At 40.6% G+C, this 20,882-nt stretch overlaps 3 protein-coding genes across 3 annotated transcripts; 2 read left to right on the forward strand and 1 right to left on the reverse strand.

Annotated features, from left to right (window-relative positions):
* Window positions 1–417: 417 nt before the first annotated feature.
* Window positions 418–1,857, reverse strand: SODALDRAFT_328725 (phosphoesterase). The gene has a single exon (XM_028610763.1). The coding sequence runs from the start codon at window positions 1,781–1,783 to the stop codon at window positions 908–910; it is 876 nt and encodes a 291-aa protein (XP_028463190.1). The 5' UTR covers window positions 1,784–1,857; the 3' UTR covers window positions 418–907.
* Window positions 1,858–2,090: 233 nt separating this feature from the next.
* Window positions 2,091–3,226, forward strand: SODALDRAFT_353094 (hypothetical protein). Its single transcript, XM_028613628.1, has 2 exons — window positions 2,091–2,273; window positions 2,328–3,226. Exons 1-2 carry the CDS (start codon window positions 2,160–2,162, stop codon window positions 2,934–2,936), a joined length of 723 nt encoding a protein of 240 aa, XP_028463191.1. The 5' UTR covers window positions 2,091–2,159; the 3' UTR covers window positions 2,937–3,226.
* Window positions 3,200–3,928, forward strand: SODALDRAFT_337403 (hypothetical protein; the record flags this gene model as incomplete). Its single annotated transcript, XM_028612680.1, has 2 exons — window positions 3,200–3,478; window positions 3,575–3,928. 2 exons carry the CDS (start codon window positions 3,200–3,202, stop codon window positions 3,926–3,928), a joined length of 633 nt encoding a protein of 210 aa, XP_028463192.1.
* Between the last annotated feature and the right edge of the window lie 16,954 nt (window positions 3,929–20,882).

Below are 20,882 nucleotides of genomic sequence, written 5' to 3' on the forward strand. Positions count from 1 at the left end.
GGTGTGGGTCCGAGTGGGGCAAAAAGTTGAGCTGAGGGTTGCTGTGGGGCTATGTACTAAGATCACGTGACTAAATATCTTAGGTAACCACCCTTATAATAGGTAGGTAAGGGTTATTATAGGGCTATATATTAAGGTCACGTGACTAAGTATTTCAGGTAACTACCCTTATAATATATATAAGGTAGGTAAGGGGTATTATAGGGCTATTTATTAAGGCTACGTGACTATATATCTAGGTAACTACTCTTATAATAAGTAGATAACGGTTATTATAAGGCTATTTATTAAGGTTATATAACTAAATATATTAGGTAACTACTCTTATACTTAGTAAAAGACTTTATAATAATATAATAACCCTTAGTAGAAATACTCCTTATAATACCTTAAGGTATTTAACGCGATCCCGAAATAGTTCGACCAATCAATTAAAGGCGTAAAGCCCCGTACCTACCCTTAGCTCAACTTTTTTATCAGCCACGCCCCACATCTACCCTCAGCCCAGCCACCGAGTTCAACATCAGTTTACATGTAACCTCCTACCAAGCTAGACAAGGAAGACGAACACGACCAAACATGTTCCCCCTACCAGGGCTCTGGCTTAGCACGGTCCGTCACTTCGCCGTGCGCTTAGAACAGAGCATCATCGTACCCCACCACGAAATGTGACACAGTACCAATCTATAACTTCCACACCCCTATTTGTCTGACCTCATGTTTGTTGGTATCCCTTGGTGAACAGCTCGTACTTATCAATGAAATTGTATGGGCGAGACTGGGGGACATGAAAGGAGTCTCATGAATATGTACAAAGCATCCGTGGGTTTCCCTACTACATAATAGAAGAGCGTTAAGCATGCTTTCCTCCCCGTAAGGGATCTGACTTGCACGAGATAACAAAAGGTCAGCCGACCTCCTCACTTCGTCCGATCGGCACGTGGATGGTCTTGCCCACATCAAATCCCTCATCGACGCATTCCCTCCCGATCATACCAGGGACAACGTAGCCCCGTTGATTACTGACCACGCGGATCCCACGCTTCTCAAATTCCGTCGAGTAGTGTGTGTGCCCGTAGACCCAATGCCTGACCGAACCCCACGTCTTCTCGCCGGACATGATATTCGTTGCGAAGGCCGAGGTCCAGGGATTCTTGAGATGCTCGGGTCTAGATGTCTCCACAACCAACGGCGCGTGGTGTGTCACAACGAGGACCGACCGCCCAGGGTCTATATTGTCCAGCTCCGCTCTAATCCAAGCGACGTCCGACTTGTGTGCATCATTGTGGCGGTCCACCGTCCAGTTCTCGATCCTGCGAAAGTCATTCACCCTTTTCCCTACGATCTCTTTGGCTTCGTCGGGGACGTGGGACCAGAGCGTGCAGCCTAGTATAGTGATGGCGTCTGGGAGATCGATTCTGGTTTGTTGGAGCAATGACAGCTTCCCTTGCAGGCGAGGCTCTTTCTCTAGCTTCTTCGCAGTTGAGAGCGCTGTAGCAAAGTCTAGCCCGTAGAACTCGTGGTTGCCCAGGACTAAAAAGACACGATCATAGCGTGCCGTCTGGTTGTGGAGGAAGTCGAGGTAGGCGTCGTAGTCGGAGAGGAGACCGATGTCGCCGGCGAGGATGAGGTTCGGTGCCGTGGTGGGGAAGTCAAAGACGGAGTACTGCTGGCCGACCTCGAGGTGGAGGTCGGACAGGACCTGAAATGGCAGGGTGGCGATCGTGGGTTTCAGCGCTCTGTTCAACAAGCGGGCTCGAATTGTGGAAAGAAAACGCTTCATACTGTAGAAATCGCTAGAACCCTGCGGTGCAGAGATACTCAATTTGAAAATGATATTGAAGGTTTCATTGTGAACAACATGCCGCGATGCTGTTAGAATGGTCGGGATGAGGATTCCAGGCGGATGGATGGTGTGGTTTTTTGTTTTCGGAAGATTCTAGGATAAAGATTCAGGTGAAACCAGTTCGCTATAAGCCGCGCGCCAAACGAAACGACCTGGCTTTGTGGTTGGTCGGGGACCTAAAATAGCAGCCCCCCCAACCCCCCCGTTCCCCAACAGATTTGGCACGTTAACCCCCCACCTTAACCACAAGCCCCAATTGATCCCTCGACACCGAGCATCTTCCCACCGTACGAACCAACATCCGTCAAATAGAATGGAAGAAACTTTGATCAAGGTCACTCTCGTCATCCTCGACTTTCAGCAGATACGCTCTTGCATTGTGGGTGAGCTAGCGCTAAACTACTACAATGTGCCACGGGTGCTGCATGTGAGATCTCAGGCCCCACGTAGGCTGTTTGACCTAGCCGCTCATGCTACCCAGGATATCGAAATTTGCGTCCCTGAGGCCCGTGTCCCAGAAGCCGCCGCATTGCTCTGCTCTACGGGACTTTTCAAACAGTCCCCTGCGGTGAAGTCTGACTTGTTCACCGAGTACAAGCAGGGCTACCCTAGGCTGCAACCGACTCTCTGGACTCCAGCAGCCTGCGCAGTTATCATCTTGCCCGACACTCTTTTCGGATTACAGCCGCTCGAAGACGCCATCGTCCGGAGGGAAGAGTGGGATTCATCCCCACTCCCTAGCAAACAGATTGTAGACATCATTCCCTCTATCGACCTAGCTGCCATCCCAGTCCCTCGTCTTTCCTCTCTCCTTGTCGGCCTTTGCCGTCGTTACTTGGATCAGGCGGATGATGCTGCGATGATAGCCGCAGAGCAGTTAGTTGACGGCATGAACTTGGATCAGGATTGGTGCTCCAGGAACATCTCTGCTGCCGGCGTGGATGTGTACGATCTATCACAGCAGCTGATCCTAGGCAAGTCATCCCGGATGGACCAGTTTTCGGGGAACGAGATCACTTGTTTCGTCGCGGACGAAGCCGAGGCGAAGAAGCTACGCGATATTCCAGGATCGGGTTGGGCATCAGCATAGGATCAGAAACACCAATCATTCATTTATTGCCGCCTCAATCAGTTTGTTTAGGGGCATACGCGCCCTAGGAGGGGCCGGGCCCGGTGTAGCCAACATCGATCACCAACGTCAAGCAAGAACCGCCAACAGTAAAGGTGAAACTATAATTAGAGAGCCTTCTGGGCTATATAAACGTGTGACCTGAATCACTGAATCTCATCTGACAAGCCCGCCTCTTAGCTCCGTCATTTCTTCCACAGCATTTCCCTATACTCAACTCTATAATGATTCAAGATCGTCTTAACGACGCCGCTATTGCTCTCTTCCGAGTCCTGAGCAATGCAGGCATTCACTTTGGCATATTCGGTGGATATGCCATCGCCGCAATGGGGGGCCTCCGTGAGAGCAAGGACATTGACTGCCTTGGCTCCGTCTCGAAGGATAAGGCTATCGAACTCCTAGACGGAGTCGATGGCTTTGTCGTCATACCGCAGAGCCGTCGTCCGACCGACCTGATCGCAGCCGGGCTGTTCTCGTCGAAATCTTCTGCGAGCAATTCCCAGGTAGGCCAACCCCGGCGCCCATCCATCGATGCTACTCCCAAATCTAACGCATGGCGGCGGTAATCGGGTGCTCGATACTCGTTGGGTAATATGCAGACGAACGTGCTATCCCTGAACGGACAGACTCTCGGCCAGGGCCGCTCTTCTTTCTTCGACCCGTTCCATCTATTCAAGGGGAAGGTTCGGGCTGCGGCCACCCGATCTCAGTTCCACGACTCGGCAGATCTTCGCTGGCTGGGCAGCCACTTGGGAGTCCAGATAAAACCTCACACCAGCAAGCTCGATCCTGTTTACGTTGGCCTTGCTATTAGCAGGTACTCGATTCTTGAAAGGCTCTTCGTGGACTTGGGGGTAGATGTGGAGGCGGCGAAGGAAGCGGCGAAAGACCAAGACCCGAATAATCTACCTCAACCCCAGCCGGGCGATGTGCAGAAGGGCCTTCTAGGCTGATGTATGCTTGAACATCCTTCAAATAGCAATCAGATGCGTCTATCCTTATTTTCCAGTGTGTATACGTTGTAGTTCGGCTGGCTCCGGTCTTCAATGGGGGGTAGCCTGTATGAACAGACAAGGAATTCGAAGTCCGGGATTCATTCAAGGGTCTCGCCAGTCTCACGAAAAAGCGTCGGGCTTCGGCCAATCTCAGCCGTACTTCCTCGCTAGCTCGTAGTTCAGGGTGCCCATTTACCCAGTCTCGCCCTTGTGCCTTTCGCCCTCAATGGTCGATGGCATCCCTCCAGCATCGCTAACTCTAGCTATGCCTCGAAGCCTAAAATCAAAAGGCAACCCCTGCAATGGGTGACAGCTTCCAGTGCTACTGGAGGTAGGGACGGTTTCGTGAGCAATGTGTCGCATGGGCACACGGACCACGACGTGGTCCATAGGGGATCCAGGGGGGGGATCCACGCTATAACTAAGGGCTTCGGATATAACAGGGGCGGATACCGGAAAAGACCGGATAGGATCCAAATAACTTAGTACCTATAATAGAGTCTTTACTACCTAAATTAAGGGTATAAGAGACTCTCCTAGATATAACTTAATATAATATATATACACGAGATTTCTACTCTACTAAGTTAAGTATATAAGTGCCTATTTAATATACGATAGTTATAAGCCCGGTTTATAACGCTTAGACGATAGATATTAATAAGGCTACCCCTGTTCTACTATAAAAAGTAATCACGTCTATATAAGCACTCTTAAATAACTACTATTAATCTAATTAGAGTAATTAAGAGATTAATTAACCTACCTATTAACTAACTAATAAACGATAAACTAGTAAAGATATCTTCTAACGTATCTAACGCCAAATAGAAGGCGACCGCTATTACCCTAGTTAACTAGAGGGATTAGGTAGTTTAGGAGCGCGTTATACGCGGTAAATCCGCCTCCTACTAGGATAACTACCTTAATCTAAAACTAAGCGATAAGGAGGCTAACGCTTACCTCCTCCTTATACCGACGCCGTCTAACGTTTATAAGTATAAAGCCCTTATCGTGGACTTAGACGCGGAGGAGGCTATAGCTACTACGTTTTCTACTATTACGCTAAAGGGCGATAAGGCTACCAATACCACGGAGGCCACGGCCGCCGGTAAGAAGAAGACGGCCGCCCGCCGGAAGGCTATAGCCACGGCCGTAATAAAAGAACTAATAACCAGGACGCCTATATCTATTAATAACCTCTCTAAAAAGGGGCGTACACGCTACCTATAAGATCGCCGTGTATACTATAAAGAAAAGGTAGACTATAACGCGTAGTAGAAGGAGTTTAATATAGTATACTCCTATATTAAAGGGACCGTCTATACTATATTACGTAGCCTCCTTGCCTAGCTATAGGATAATACTATAAATAACCCACGGGCTTAGATTACTCTCCTATACGCGTATATAGGACCGACCTCTATAAACCTCTATAAGGAAGCCTTAGTCCTATATCGATAATACACCACGCCTATAAAGGCTATACCTAAGGATATAGACGGCTATATTATAAGTGTTACGACGGCTTCCGGTCCTCTATAGTATAGCGGATAATAGGGGACTAGCGTCGAGGTTTTAGTTTAAAATAAGAAGAGGATATTAACTAAAGAGCAGTAACTATCGTTCGTAGTGGTCTAGTCGTAGTTACGTCGTAAAGACTAGGCGTCTTCTTTATAAGGTAGGTTTAAGCGTAGAATAGTAGTCTAGGTAAAGACTTAGATTAATCGATATCTTATTCTCTAGTAGAAGCAAGACCTAGAATACTCTAGTATATATAGCTTATTATTCACTAGGTCCCTAGTAAATAACCCTATAACGTTTACTAGGTATTCACTTATTATTTACTTCTCCGTTAGTGAATATTCGTGAAGTAAGTTACTTACCTAGGTAGCCCCTATAACGCCCTGGCCTATACTTATTAGTGGTGCTAATATATCCTTCCTAGCGGGGTTATATACCGGAGCACGTAATCCCTCTTCCTAAGTTATCTTCTAGTTATATCCTAGTACGCTAACTATCCTAGTACGTTATATACTAGTGCATCCTTTATATTAGTGTATATTAGGCCCGTTAGCCGTAATATTACCTCCCCTCTTCTAAGCGCTATCCTAGCGGTTGTATAAGTAGGCCGCTTCCCTAGGCTTAGTGCTTCCCTGCTTTTCTTCTTTTCTTTATAGCTAACTATTATACCCGACCGTGTGCAGAAATATTCTGCTAAAACCGCCACTTTCCGTTCCTCTCTTAACCGAGTTCGAACTTCCGCTCTTATTACCGATCAGGGTTTCGAGGTTTTGCCTTACTCGCGTTATTTCGACCGGTCGATTCCTTATTTCGTCCTAGACGGTATCAGGCGTTACTCGTCTTATTACTCTATCGGTCGTTCCTATAACTCTTCACGGGCTTCTATATCTTCTAGTAGGTTATCTTCTTCGTTCTCCCTTACTCCCTTCCTAACCGTGTATATTCTAGTTAGCCGTATTCACGACGAACTCCGTCGTCTTAAGCGCGAGGAGGAGCAGGCGGAGGAGGTTTTAAGAGCTCGCCGTTAAGAGCTTAAGGCCGCTAAGGCCCGCGCTCGATAGGAAATAAATAAGGCCTTAGCCCGCTTACTTCGCCTTTAAAAGATACGCTAATTACTTCGCGAGAAAAGGGTCAAGATAATACATAAGGACTTTATAAGCGTAGAAAAGCTTAAGGAGTTAGAACAGAAGGAAGCCAAGGTCCGTTATACGGAGTCGGAGGCTATATTAGTTATATAGATAGCTAGTATAGTTAACGTGATTAATTAGAATTAAATTATAGCGTAGGATATAGGTGATTTTTCGGATATTAATTTTACGTAGACCGCGGTATCTAGTTCCGGGTCCTGATAGTATTTTATCGGGATTATTTTAGGAGTTATTTATAATAGATTAGGTTTTCTTTAGGTTCCTATATATTATCGCCGTGGTCGTAGTTTTTCCACTTAATAAAATATTCGGTGCCGTCTAGCGTCTCTTAATAATTAAGGATTTATTCCGCTTCGTATATATTGCTAATATCGACCACGATCGTATCTTATATTATTTTTATATTCTTTAGTGCTAGTTTAAGTAGTGAAATATAGAAATTATTATATATTCTTATTATCGGAGGTAGTAATAGGATATAGTTCGTATCTGATTTTTTCTCTAGGGTTTCGAATAGTCCTAGTTTTTTAAAATTCAATTTATCGCTTAGTCGTTAGATTTTTATATTTTTACGAATAAGGTAGACGCGGTCCCCCCTTAAAAGGGTTAGTCCCTTAATCCTTGATTAATTCGCGTACTTACTTATTCGTGTTCTAACTATTTTTAGGTCGGTTCGTAGTTCTTCGTGTAGTTTCTTAATACTTTTAACTGTTTTTATTACTTTTAGCGTATTTAGTCCTTTTAAAGGTTTCCTAAATACTATCGGATTATATCCGTAGTTTACTTTAAACGGTATTTTCTTTATTAACTCGTTTAATAAGCTATTATATACGAATTATATAAGTAGTAGGTATTATACTTAATTATCTTACTTATATCCTACGTGGTATCGTAGGTATTATTTTAGGATCTAGTTTATAATTTCGGTTTATCCGTCGGTTATAGGGTAAAATACTATTAAGTACTTATATTTCGCCCCTAGCTAGCTTATAACTACTTTCTAGAAGTTACTAGTAAATAATTTATCTTTATCTATAATAATCTTATATAGTATACCGTGATCCCGGATTAGGCGGTCGAGGAAGATACTAGCTAGTTCCTCTGCTATAGTGTTTTTAATATATAGAATATAAAGAGTGTATTTCGTGAATCGGTTAATAATTACGAATACGCCGTTATAGGCGATTCTTATTACTAGATCTTTAGATATCGGAAATCCTATCACGAAGTCTATTATAATCGATTTCTAAGGTCTATTTACTACTAGTAATAGCTTTAATAGTCCGTAAGGCTTATATTGGCTACTCTTTACTTTCTAGTAAATATCGTAGTTACGAATAAAGTCTCTGACTCGTTCTTTAGTTCCTATATAACCGTATTATTATCGTAATCGGCGGTAGGTCTTATAAACTCCTTAATATCTATATATTAGCGAGGCGTATACTTCTTTAAACGTGGTACCGGTTATTTGATTAATATTATGTATTTCTCTGTTTTTAAGTGTAAGAGCTTCTCCTTCCTATTAGAGTATAGCTTATAGTTTAGGTGATTTATCAGGTGTTTCTAGTCGGCTAAGTGCGTTTACGCGACTATTTTCGCTTCCTTTTATATATTAAATATAGAAGTTAAATTCGGATAGGAATTCTGCCTATCGGATCTATCGTTTATTAAGAACCTTAGTAGTGGTGAACTATATAAGGTTCTTATAATCCGTGTAGACCTATACCGGGTGTTTTATTCCTGATAGATACGGTCTCTATTCTTTAAAGGCTTTAATAATAGCTATTAGCTCTTTATCGTGGATCTAATAGTTAAGTTCTAGTCTACTAAGTTTTTTAGATATAAAGGCTATAGGATATAGTCTTCCTTTTACGTCGCGTTATCCGAGTTATACCCCTAAAGCCTAGTCGGATATATTTATCTTGAGTTTATATTCTTTATCGGGGTTTAGTATTACTAAGATAGGTTCGCTAGTAGCCCTTTCTTTAAGGGCTTAGAATGCTTCTTCTATTCTTTCGTTCTAGTAAAAGTTAAGTCCTTTTTTAGTTACTTCGGTTAAGAGGATAGTAATCTTAGTATACTCCTTAATAAATCGTTAATAGTTGTTAATAAGTCCGAGGAAAGACTAAATATCGCGAACGTTCTACGGCTATAGCCACTTAGAGACGTATTAGAGTTTCGCCTTATCTATATAGATGTTATTAGGTCGTATCGTATACCCTAAAAAGTTAACTTCTTACGTGTAGTATTATACTTTTTCTGGTTTAACTAGTAAGTCGGTATTTTATAGGAGTTATAGGATCGTATAAACGTGTTATCGGTGTTCTTCGAGTGTTTTAGAGAAGATAAGGATATCGTCCAGGTATACTATAATAAAGTAGTCTAGATACTTCCTTAGGATATCGTTAATAAGCGTTTAGAATAATACCGGCGTATTTATTAATCTAAAGGGTATAATAAGGTACTCGAAATATCCTCGCTTTATTTAGAATACTATCTTCTACTCTTCTCCTTTCTTAATCCTAATTAAGTTATAGGCTCCTTTTAAGTCGAGTACTATAAACTATTATACTCTAACTAACTAATCTTATATCTCCGAGATAAGAGGTAGTAGGTAGCGGTTCTTAATAGTTATATCGTTAAGTTATTAATAGTTAATATATAGTTATAGTTTACCGTTTTTCTTTAATATATATAGGATAGGGTATTCTGCTAGTAATTATAATACTCTGATATAGCCTTTTATTAATATTTCTTTAAGATATTCTTCTAAGATATCTAATTCCTTTTAATTTAGTCCGTAGATTAAAAAGAATTTCGGGTACGTGCCTTCCTTAAGGGGTATCTTATAATTATAGTGTCGATATTTCGGTAATCTAGTCTTTAGACTTTCGGTAAATAGCTTCCTGTATTTACGGTATTCTAGTAATACCTTAGCGAGTCTATCGTGATCGCCTTCTACGAGTCCTTTCTCTGCTTAGATAATCTAATAGATTCCTTTAATAATATTTATTACGCGTCGGTTATCGTGCCGTCGCTATTATCTTAACGTCTTTCGGTCTTTTCTCGTCTTAGTCCCTGACTTTTAGCGGCTATTAAGGTCTCTCTAAGGCTCCTTCGTCGGTAAGTCTTTCTACTATTTTTAACGGATATCAGGATCGGGTAAGGTTTCCTTTATAGTCTTCTACTTACTCTTTAATCTCCACTAAAGCTAGCTAAGCTTCTAGTTTATATCGGGATTCTATTTATTAAACTATAGCTTACTAAGGATAATATCCTTATAGCCTATATCGTATATATCGAATTTTATTACTTTAGTCTTATTCTAAATTTTAACCTAAAGGTGTATAGTCTCCTAGCTAATAATAACTTCTTCTTAGGACTAGTTTTTTCCCGTATACGGAGTGATTTCGTACTCGTCTTCTAGGTATTTTCTAACCTAGGGTATAAAGAACTTTCTCACGGCTACTAGTAAGATAAAGTTTCCTGCTACGCCTATATCTAATAATACATTTATCTTATATTTATCGAGTCGTATTCTAATATAGTAATGCCCTATACTACTACGTGTTATAGAGTATATCTATTAAATGCCTCTCGTATACTCCTTATAATAGTATACTCCTAGTTTTTTACCCGCTTAGCTTAGTATTTAAGGGATATTTCTTTATCTAAGAACCTATACTAGATTAAGAGCTATTTTATCTATCGTAGACGCTTATTAAGGGCCTAGAAGCGTGATTCCTAAGCTTCTTAGTCTCGCTCTAGTTATCGGATTTTTCCGGTAGCGTATACTATATAGCTATTAGTTTTATATTCGCTTAACCGATACTCGTAATAGTCGTTTTTAGGTGGTTAGAGGCGAATCTCGTGTCCTTTATCCTTAGTTTCTGTGATAACCTAGTCGTTATATTATCTCTTTAAATAGACTCTATCTTCTAGGGTCTATTCTTTATTCTAAGGCTAAAAATTATTAGCTTATTTATATTCCTTATATATAGGGTATATATCCTTAATATAATTAGCCTAAAGGATTAGGCTATAGTCTAGATAGTTAGCGTGTATTTTCTATCCTTTCTTATACGTTTAGTACTCGGGTAGTTAATTATCCGGTCTTTATAGGCTTATCGTTAGGCCGGTAAAAGTGTCTCGGTCTTCCTAAATATAGTAAGGTCGCTAATATATAGTTTATTACTATTCTTCGCTAGTATTAGTAGATACTCTACGGTAAGCGTTATTAAAGCTAAGTTTAGTAAAACGGACTTAGTGGGTTTACCTAAGTGGTTCTTCCGCGAGCTAATCGAGTATCCGTAGCTAGATAGTTTTCTCCTTAATTAGGTTAGCTGCTTCTATAAGTTAATACTAAAAGTTCGTGTTATTATCCGGAATTCCGTTAGACTCCGTTTCCTAATCTTATTCGAGTTTAGCGATTTCCTTCTATATATAACGTGTATAATCTTCTTTCTTAAGTTAGTATTTCTCTTCGGGAGTAAGTCCTACTTCCTAGAGGGCGCTAAAGCCTCTACTACTAGTATTCGTATAGACTTCCTATTTCTTCTAGATCTCTAAGATCTACTCCTATCTTTTAGCTTCTTCCTTTATCTATCCGCGTTCCTAAAGAATTTCCACGGTGGTTTATAAAGCTAGTCTATTATTATCCGAGTCGGGGATTTTAAAGCTATAGTCGTTATCGTACTTATTACTAGATACTATAGCGAGTATCTTCTAGGGTCTCTTAGGGTAGTATCTAGCTCCGTCCTTCTCTAATTAGTATACTAGATAATAGTTATCGTAGCAGGTTATCTAATAGAGGTTAGCGTATAGTGTTTCGTCCCTATAAATTTCTAGGTATCCGATAGCGTTAATTTCCTTCTAGGGTTTCTCTCTTCTAATCGTATTAGTCTATTATTATAATCGTTCTCTTTTAGGCTATTAGTAATTATGCGTAAAGTAGCCTATTTTATCGTAATTATAGTATTTAACTTTACTTATATCTTTCCTACCCTACTTATTATTTTATCGGTTACTATTATCGATCTTTATAGGACTATTATAGTGTCTATATAAGGTGCTCCTAAATTAGCGTGGGTATAGCTACTTCCTACTAGTATTAGCTTAGTTCCTCCTATAGTAAGTAGTATATATTATAGTATTCGAGTTCTAGCGTTTCTTTATTCGTTATTTAAATTATTCTATTATCGATCCGAATAGCTATAGCTATAAATATACTAAAATCGTCTAGGCGGTTAAGCTTATATAGTTCGTCCTTAACTTTGTCTTTAAGTCTATAATAGTATTAGTCTATAAGGGGTTCGTTATTATAATTAAGCTTCGAGGCGATCTATTAGAATTTAGCGGTATAGTCGGCTACTAACTTAGTCTATCGAAGCTTTTTAAGTTATTAGGCAGCGACTCTTTTCTTCTCGGGTTACCCGAAGATACCGCCGAGTCGCTAAGCGAAGACCTTAAAGTCGCCGAAGATAGCCGTAGTATCGTCCTCCCTCTCGGTAGGATTATTAAGGTGCTTTAGATAGTCCTTATAGATAGACTTAAACTATCTATAAGCGTCTCCTGTAAGGAGTGCTATAGCGTAGAGAACTTTCGCCTTCTCCGTGTTAAGGGTATCCCTATAGAATAAGAAATACCCCCGGAGATAGGTTAGGAAGCCTTATAGCTATCCTTAAGTTCTATCGTACTTAGGTAGTTCTGGGTAAGTATACCTTAGGTTACTAGGACGTGGTGCTTTAATCTAAGCTCGGAGTTACTACTTCTCTTAATAGAGTTACGTAATTTAATTACGTATAGCTTATATTAGGTTAGCGGCCGCGGTAGCCGTCGTTCTAGCGTTATCGGTAGCGTTACCCGTAATATTAGCGTTATTCGATATATCGTTCTTATCGAGAGAGTACTACTCGTTAGGTGTTAAGGTCTACTTACCGAATAGGATCGATTAAAATATTACGACGGCTTCCGGTCCTCTATAGTATAGCGGACGATAGGGGACTAGCATCGAGGTTTTAGTTTAAAATAAGAAGAGAATATTAACTAAGGAGTAGTAACTATCGTTCGTAGTAGTCTAGTCGTAGTTACGTTATAAAGACTAGGCGTCTTCTTTATAAGGTAGGTTTACGCGTAGAATAGTAGTCTAGGTGAAGACTTAGATTAATCGATATCTTATTCATTACTAGAAGTAAGACCTAGAATACTCTGGTATATATAGCTTATTATTCACTAGGTCCCTGGTGAATAACCCTGTAACGTTCACTAGGTATTCACTTATTATTTACTTCTCCGTTAGTGAACATTCGTGAAGTAGGTTACCCACCCAGGTAGCCCCTATAGCGCCCTAGCCTACACTTATTAGTGGTGCTAATATATCCTTCCCAGCGGGGTCACGTGCCGGAGCACGTAATCCCTCTTCCTAAGTTATCTTCTGGATACGTCCTAGTACGTCAACCATTCTAGTACGTTATATACCAGTGTATCCTTCGTGTTAGTATATATTAGGCCCGTTAGCCGTAATAATAAGCTAGAAAATAGCGATAATATACTATAAGTATATAGGCGTTTTAAAGCTATTAAGCGCGGACTATTAGGTAGAGGACGCGTGAAAAGCTATTAGACCTATTACCCAGAATAGAGTAATAACTACCTAGTAAATAACTATAATAAGATTATAGAAAACGAGCTAACGATTAATAACTTTATAAAGGCTCTAAAGGCGGTTCTTAGTAATATAAAGAGCCTATAATCCACCGCTATAAAGCCTAGAGTTAGGAGAGGCACCTTTAATACCTTTAAGAACCTCCCTGATACTAAGGATATTACTAATAACGATAATAATAAGAAGCGTCCTTATAGTAATATATCCGTAAAGGCTATCCCTCCCGTAATAAGGAGGCCTTATAAGATATATAAGAACCCCTATACCACGCCCGCTTATTAGGATATAAGGCCGGATATACGCCCTTATACCTAGCGTGGCCGTGAAGATATTACGAAGGTTACAGAAAAGAAGATACGTAATTATAGTTTTAAAAGCCGTGTGGATACCGCAATATAGAAAAGGCGGGAAGTCTTAGGGGCTATTACCGCTAAAAAGATAGAGGAAGTCTAGGAAGATTAACTCTATAATACTACGCCTATTATAACTACTATATAATAAAATCGGGGGGTTACTAGGCCGCCCGTAAGTATAGCTTTAAAAGACCTATCCGTTACCGCGACGGGGAGACTAGGCGCCTACCTAACCTAGGGGGTAGCGCGCCGTTATCGTACGATAACACTATTAAGATTATAATAAGAATAGGGGGTATCCCTTTCTATTAACTAAGCCAGAGCGCTATTATACTATACGATCCTAGACTTAGGATCGTTAATCTATATCTTTAATAATTAAGGCCGTTTTACGGCCGTTAAACCACCCACGGATACTTTATCTTTATCCTTTTAGGTAAGTACTTATAAGGCTTTTATCCTCTGATACGGAGATATTAAGCTATGTATATAATCCCTATTAGGCATAAAGAGGCTACTATACCTCCGTGATATCGTATACTATAAGGAATTCATTACTAATATCGTCTTAGAACGCTAGCTACGGCTATAAGGTTACCGCTAGGATACTATAAATAATGGTATTATTAGCTCCGCCGATAACCGGCCTATCTATAAGCTACTAGATATCCACGGCTAGTATATAATTAAGCGCGCGGAAGCTACGGCTATTACCGCGTTTGCGGTCTCGGTAAGGCACCCCCGCGATAACCCGTATAGAAGATGACGATAATCGCGGTAACTGTAGAAGACTATAGCGTAGCGGTGGCATAAACGCCTTGGCCATTACGGTACCAATACCCTTATAAGGATCGTTAACGCTATTTAGGGGGTAAGAATAAAAGGACCGCGTACCGCCGACTATAACGTGTATAGGTAATCGTAAATACCTACGTAGGTCCGGTAAATACTATCCCTTTACCTATTAAAGCCCGGAGAGGCCCTGGCTATTAATTCTTATAATCTAGAAAAGGCGGAGTCGTGAACGGGCGGCCTATATAAGTCTATTATATTCGTTATAGATATATACATAGGTTATATACAGGATTACTACCTATAAAAAATGACTAAGACTTTATCCTGCACGCGTTAAAAGACGTTTTTACCCTGCTTAAGACCTAATTCGACGCTAAGCCACGCGTCCTACGGGCCGATTCTAAGATATTTTAGCACCTAGAAGTCGTTGCTTTCCTCGCTACTAAGGGGGTAGAAGGTTAGCTATCGGCACTATATTTATAGGATTAGAATAGCGTTATAGAACGGATTAGAGGTATTATTAAAAGGAGGGCGAGGGCTATAAGGATTAGGGATAATCTACCTTTATCTATGTAGCCTAAGATCCTTAAGACTACTATATATCTATATAACAGGACGCCACGATGTATTAACGACTAGCGAACGCTAGAAGAAGGTCTACGCGGCTGTTAACCTAACCTTACGCACCTACGAGCTTACGGCTATAAAGCCTTTATAAAAACGCGTGATACCTAAGCTAAAAGGAACCGCCTATAAAGGCTAGAACCGAAGGTATAGATCGGTTATTATATCGGATACTAATCCTTGCATAGCTTCCGTATTTAGCTACTATACCTAACGGATATTATTACTACGAGAGACGTAGTCTTTAACGAAGACGAGATATTTAACGGCAGGATTAAGACACTATAAGCTATAGCTTCCGCTAAGGAAATCAGGGAACGCCTATAATCTATCCTTATGACCTAATCTAATAAGACCGCGAATAGGCTACTATTAATGGGCATAGCCGTAAACGTATTAGATCTTAAGTTAGAAGACTCTAACGCCACCGCTATTACTATGGGTAAAGGCGACGCTACCGCTATTACTACAGATAAAGGCGAGGCTATCGCTATTACTATAAGAGAGGCTACTGCTATTATTATAGATAAGGTTCTAAATCTATAGCCTAATATCTAGGCTATAGATTTAGAACCTTATAACTCTAATACTACCGCTATTACTACGGGTAAAGACGAGGCCGTCGTTATTATTATAAGAGAGGCTACTATTATTATTATAGACCATACCGCTATTATTACGGGCACCGCTATTATTACGGGCACCGCTATTATTACGGGCACCGTTATTATTACGGGCACCGTTATTACTATGGATACTGCTATTATTATAAGAAAAGACTATACTACCGCTATTATTACGGGAGAGGCTATTACTATTACTACGGATACTTTGCGGTTTACCGCTACAAGGTTTAAACCGTTTCCTACGCCCCTAATATCCCCGGAAGACCCTGCGCGCGCGTTCCTTATAGTATTAGCGGTGGTTAGGGGCGTTAAGGTAGAAGGAGACGATAACTATAAACGGGTAGCCACGGATACCCTTAGAGGGTGCCTATTAGCCGCACGCCCGTTAGCCGCGCGCCTATCTATAGAATTATCGTAAGTCTATATATAACCGAGAAGGTCTAGAACGATAATGCCTAGAAGGCGTTCTTTAACGCTAAAAGGACTTATAACCCTATACGCGCGAGGAAGTAAGCTATTAACGACGGCGATATCGGTGCTATAGATTCTACTCCCTGTAATACCTCTGTTACGGCCGGCCGCCTAATATAGACCAACCCTATAGGTACACTAGTATATATCCCACGGGACGGCCCTAGACGGGGGATAGCATAGGGTGACTTGGGAGTCACGTGCCAAGTCACGTATCACCAGGTACGGAGGTACTTAGTATACTGTCCGGGACGGACCGGGGTCGATCACTCCGACAAAGTGACTAATAAGTGATCGGTCACGACAGAATCACCTAGGCATAGCGACCACGTAAGGAACAGTCACTACGGGTAAGGAGGCATTATCACTATATAAACCAGAATATCCTAGGTCTTACTTCTACTAGAGAATAAGACATCGATTAATCTAAGTCTTCACCTAGACTATTAGTCTACGCCTAACTCTACCTTATAAAGAAAACGCCTAGTCTTTACGACGTAACTACGACTAAACACTATAAATAATAGTTACTGCTCTTTAGTTAACATCCTCTTCTTATTTTAAACTAAAACCCCGACACTAATCCCCTATCGTCCGCTATACTATAGAGGACCAGAAGCCGTCGTAATATTTTAATCGATCCTATTCGGTAAGCTAACCTTAATAGCTAATAAGCAGTACGCCCGAAGCAGAAGCTACTTCGCCTAAGGAAGAAGAAGTCACTTTATCTGAAGAAGAATCATCGTCTAAAGAATCCAGTTCCTCCGACAAAGAGGAAGGACCAGAACAACCTCAACAAGACGACAAAGTAGCTAGTAACCACTCTTCTAATATATCGAATAATAACCGTACCACGAACGCTATAAGCACCGCGACGCCTACCACTACCACTAAAGGAAGCAACGACCTTTAGCAGATTCGCGATATAATTACCTAGCTTTAGGGGGAGAATACGACCCTAAGAGCTTAGCTAAACTATCCTGGAATCGGGGCTAAGTATAGATACCCTACACCCCCTAAGTACGACGGGACTCGAGGATAGCTCTAGAGCTTTATTACTTAGCTTAGAGGCTATCTCCTATTCTACTAGGATAGTATCCGTACAGAAGAAACTAAGGTACTCTATACCGCGGCGCTCCTTATAGGAGATACGCACGAATAGTTTAAGTCTATCCATAAAGACTACTTAGAGAATATAGGAACAGAGATCCTAAGGAAGCCCGGGACCACGGTAATCTTTAAGAACTTCGACGTATTCGTTAAGAGACTTAACGCTATCTTCGGCTAGCCCGATAAAGAACGAGTGACGGCTAAATAACTAAGCTAGCTATATCAGACTAAGTTAGCTACGGACTATACTACAAGATTCTAGTAAATCTTATTAAAGCTTAGCTACCCGGATAAGCCCCTTATAGATTAGTACTACTAAGGACTTAAGGAAAAAGTAAAGGATAAACTATACCGATTAGACTAACCTAAGACGTTTAGCGAATACACCGTGATAGTAATTCGTATTAATAACCGGAACTATAAATAACGCCGTTAAAAGAAGCATTAAATAAGCGTTCCGTTCTACACGGCTAATTCGAAGAAGAAATAATCACACCTATACTAGTTTGGAAACACCTTATATAGATACTATAATAGACCTATAGAGCTTAATAATATTAACCGATAGAGCGATAAGCAGGGTAAAAGGGATATAACGAAAGTTAAGTGTTATAACTACGATAAGCCAGGTTACTACGTACGCGACTATTATAAGCCTAAGAAAGAACGACCGTAACGATAAGCAAATACGATCGAGAAAGAAAGACCCTAGAAGGAAATTAACGCTATTAGACACCTGGAAATTTATAAGGACGAAATACTATATATTAACCTCTATTAGGTAACCTGCTACGATAACTATTATCTAGTATACTAATCAGGGAAAGACGGAGCTAGGTATTACCCTAAGAGACCCTAGAAGATACTCGCTATAGTATCTAGTAACGAGTACGATAATAACTATAGCCTTAAGATCCCCGACTAGGATAAGGATAAACTAGCTTTATAAACTATCGCAGAGATCCTCGAAAAATACGGATAGACGAAAGAAGAAGCTAAGAGATAAAAGCAGATCTTAGAAATCCAGGAGGGAGAAGATCGTGCCCGAAAAAGAATCGCTAAGCTCGAAGAGTAAGATTAGGAAACAGAGTCCGACGGAATCCCGGATAATAACACGAACTTCCAGTATTAACCTATAAAGATAGCCGACCTAGTCGAGAAGGAAGCTATCCAGCTACGGATACTTGACTAGCTCGCGGAAGAACTACTAGGATAAACCCACTAAGTCCGTTTCACTAAGCCGGACCTTAGCAAAGCCTACCGTATAGTACCGATAAACACTAGCGGGGGATAGTAACGAGCTGCACGTTAGCGACCTTACTATGCTTAGAAGGACTAAGACACTCTTACCGACTAGGTAGCGAGCCTATAAGGATCGGACGATTAACTACCTAGGTATAATTACTATAAGCACCGGTTAAACGAACACGATACCACTAACTACGTAACACACGCTTCTAAGAAAATCCGATAACTAGGACAAGACTAAGAAGCTTAGGAATCACGCTTCTAGGCCCTCGACGAACGCCTACGACGGATAGAATAACTTTTAATCCAGTACGGGTTCGTGGATAAGGAAATATCCCTTAAACACCGAGCTAAACAGGTAAAAAACTAGGAGTATACTATCGCTAGGAGTATATAAAAGGCACTCGATAGATATACTCTATAACACGTAGTAGTATAGGGCACTATTATATTAGAATACGACTCGATAAATATAAGATAAACGCACTATTAGATATAGGCGTAGTAGGAAACTTTATCTTACTAGTAGCTATAAGAAAGTTCTCTATTCCCTAGGTTAGAAAACACCTAGAAGAGGATATAAGATTACTCCGTATACGGGAAAGAACTAGTCCTACGAAGAAGTTATTATCGACTAGGAGACTATATACCTTTAGGTTAAAATCCAGAATAAGACTAGAATAATAAAGTTCGATATATACGATATAGGTTATAAGGATATTATCCTTAGCGAACTATGGTTTAACGAATAGAATCCCGATATAGACTAGAAGCTTAGCTAGCTCCGGTGGAGATTAGAGAGTAAGTAGGAGACCACGAAGGAAACCTTACCCGATCCCGATATCCGTTAAAAACAGCAAAAAGACTTACCGACGAAGGAGCCTTAGGGAGACTCAGACAGCCGCCAGAAGTCAGGGACTAAGGCGAAGGAAGTACGAAAGACTTCAAGACAGTAGCGACGGCATAACCACCAACACGCGACCAATATTATTAAAGGAATCTACTAGATCGTCTAAGCAGAAAAAGGACTAGTAATAAGCGATTATAATAGACTCGCTAAGGTATTACTAGAATACCGTAAATACAGAAAGCTATTTACCGAAAATCTAGAGACCGGATTACCGAAACACCGGCACTATAATCATAAGATACCCCTAAAGGAAAGGACACACCTAAAATTCTTTCTAATTTACGGGCTAAACCAGAAAGAATCAGATACCTTAGAAGAATATCTCGAAGAGATACTAGTAAAAGGCTATATCAGAGCATTATAGTCACTAGCAGGATACCCGATCCTATTTATACTAAAGAAGAATAGTAAACTACGACTATATATTAATTATTAATAACTTAACGATATAACTATTAAGAACCGCTACCTACTACCTCTTATCTTAGAAATACAAGATTAGCTAGTTAGAGCGTAATAGTTCACGGTACTTGACTTAAAAGGAGTCTATAACTTAATCAGGATTAAGGAAGGAGAAGAGTAGAAGATAGCGTTTTAGACGAAGCGACGATATTTCGAGTACCTCGTTATACCTTTTAGACTAATAAATACGCCGGTATTATTCTAAACACTTATTAACGATATCCTAAGGAAGTATCTAGACTACTTCGTTATAGTATACCTGGATAATATCCTAATCTTCTCTAAAACACTTAAAGAATACCGATAACACGTTTACACGATCCTATAACTCCTATAAGACGCCGACCTATTAGTCGAACCAGAGAAAGTTCAATTCTACACGTAAGAAGTTAACTTTTTAGGTTATACGATACGACCTAATAAGATCTGTATAGATAAGGCGAAAGTCTAATACGTCTCTAAGTAGCTATAACCCTAGAATATTCGCGATATTTAGTCCTTTCTCGGACTTATAAACTACTATTAACGATTTATTAAGGACTATAGTAAGATTACTATCCCCTTAACTAAAGTAACTAAAAAGGGACTCGACTTCGAATAGAACGAAAGAAAGGAAGAAGTATTCTAAGCTCTTAAAGGAAGGGTCACCAGCGAACCTATCTTAGCAATACTAGACCCCGATAAAGAATACGAACTCGAAATAGACGTATCCGACTAGGCTCTAGGAGTATAACTCGGATAGCGCGACGTAGAAGGAAGACTATACCCTATAGCCTTTATATCTAAGAAACTTAGTGGACCAGAACTTAACTATTAGATCCACGATAAAGAGCTAATAGCTATTATCGAAGCTTTTAAAGAATAAAGACCGTATCTGTCAGGGATAAGACACCCGGTACAGGTCTACACGGATTATAAGAACCTCGCGTAATTCACCACTACTAAGGTTCTTAATAAACGACAGATCCGATAGGCAG

This window comes from Sodiomyces alkalinus, assembly GCF_003711515.1.
Source record: "Sodiomyces alkalinus F11 unplaced genomic scaffold SODALscaffold_11, whole genome shotgun sequence".
Taxonomy (NCBI): domain Eukaryota; kingdom Fungi; phylum Ascomycota; class Sordariomycetes; order Glomerellales; family Plectosphaerellaceae; genus Sodiomyces; species Sodiomyces alkalinus.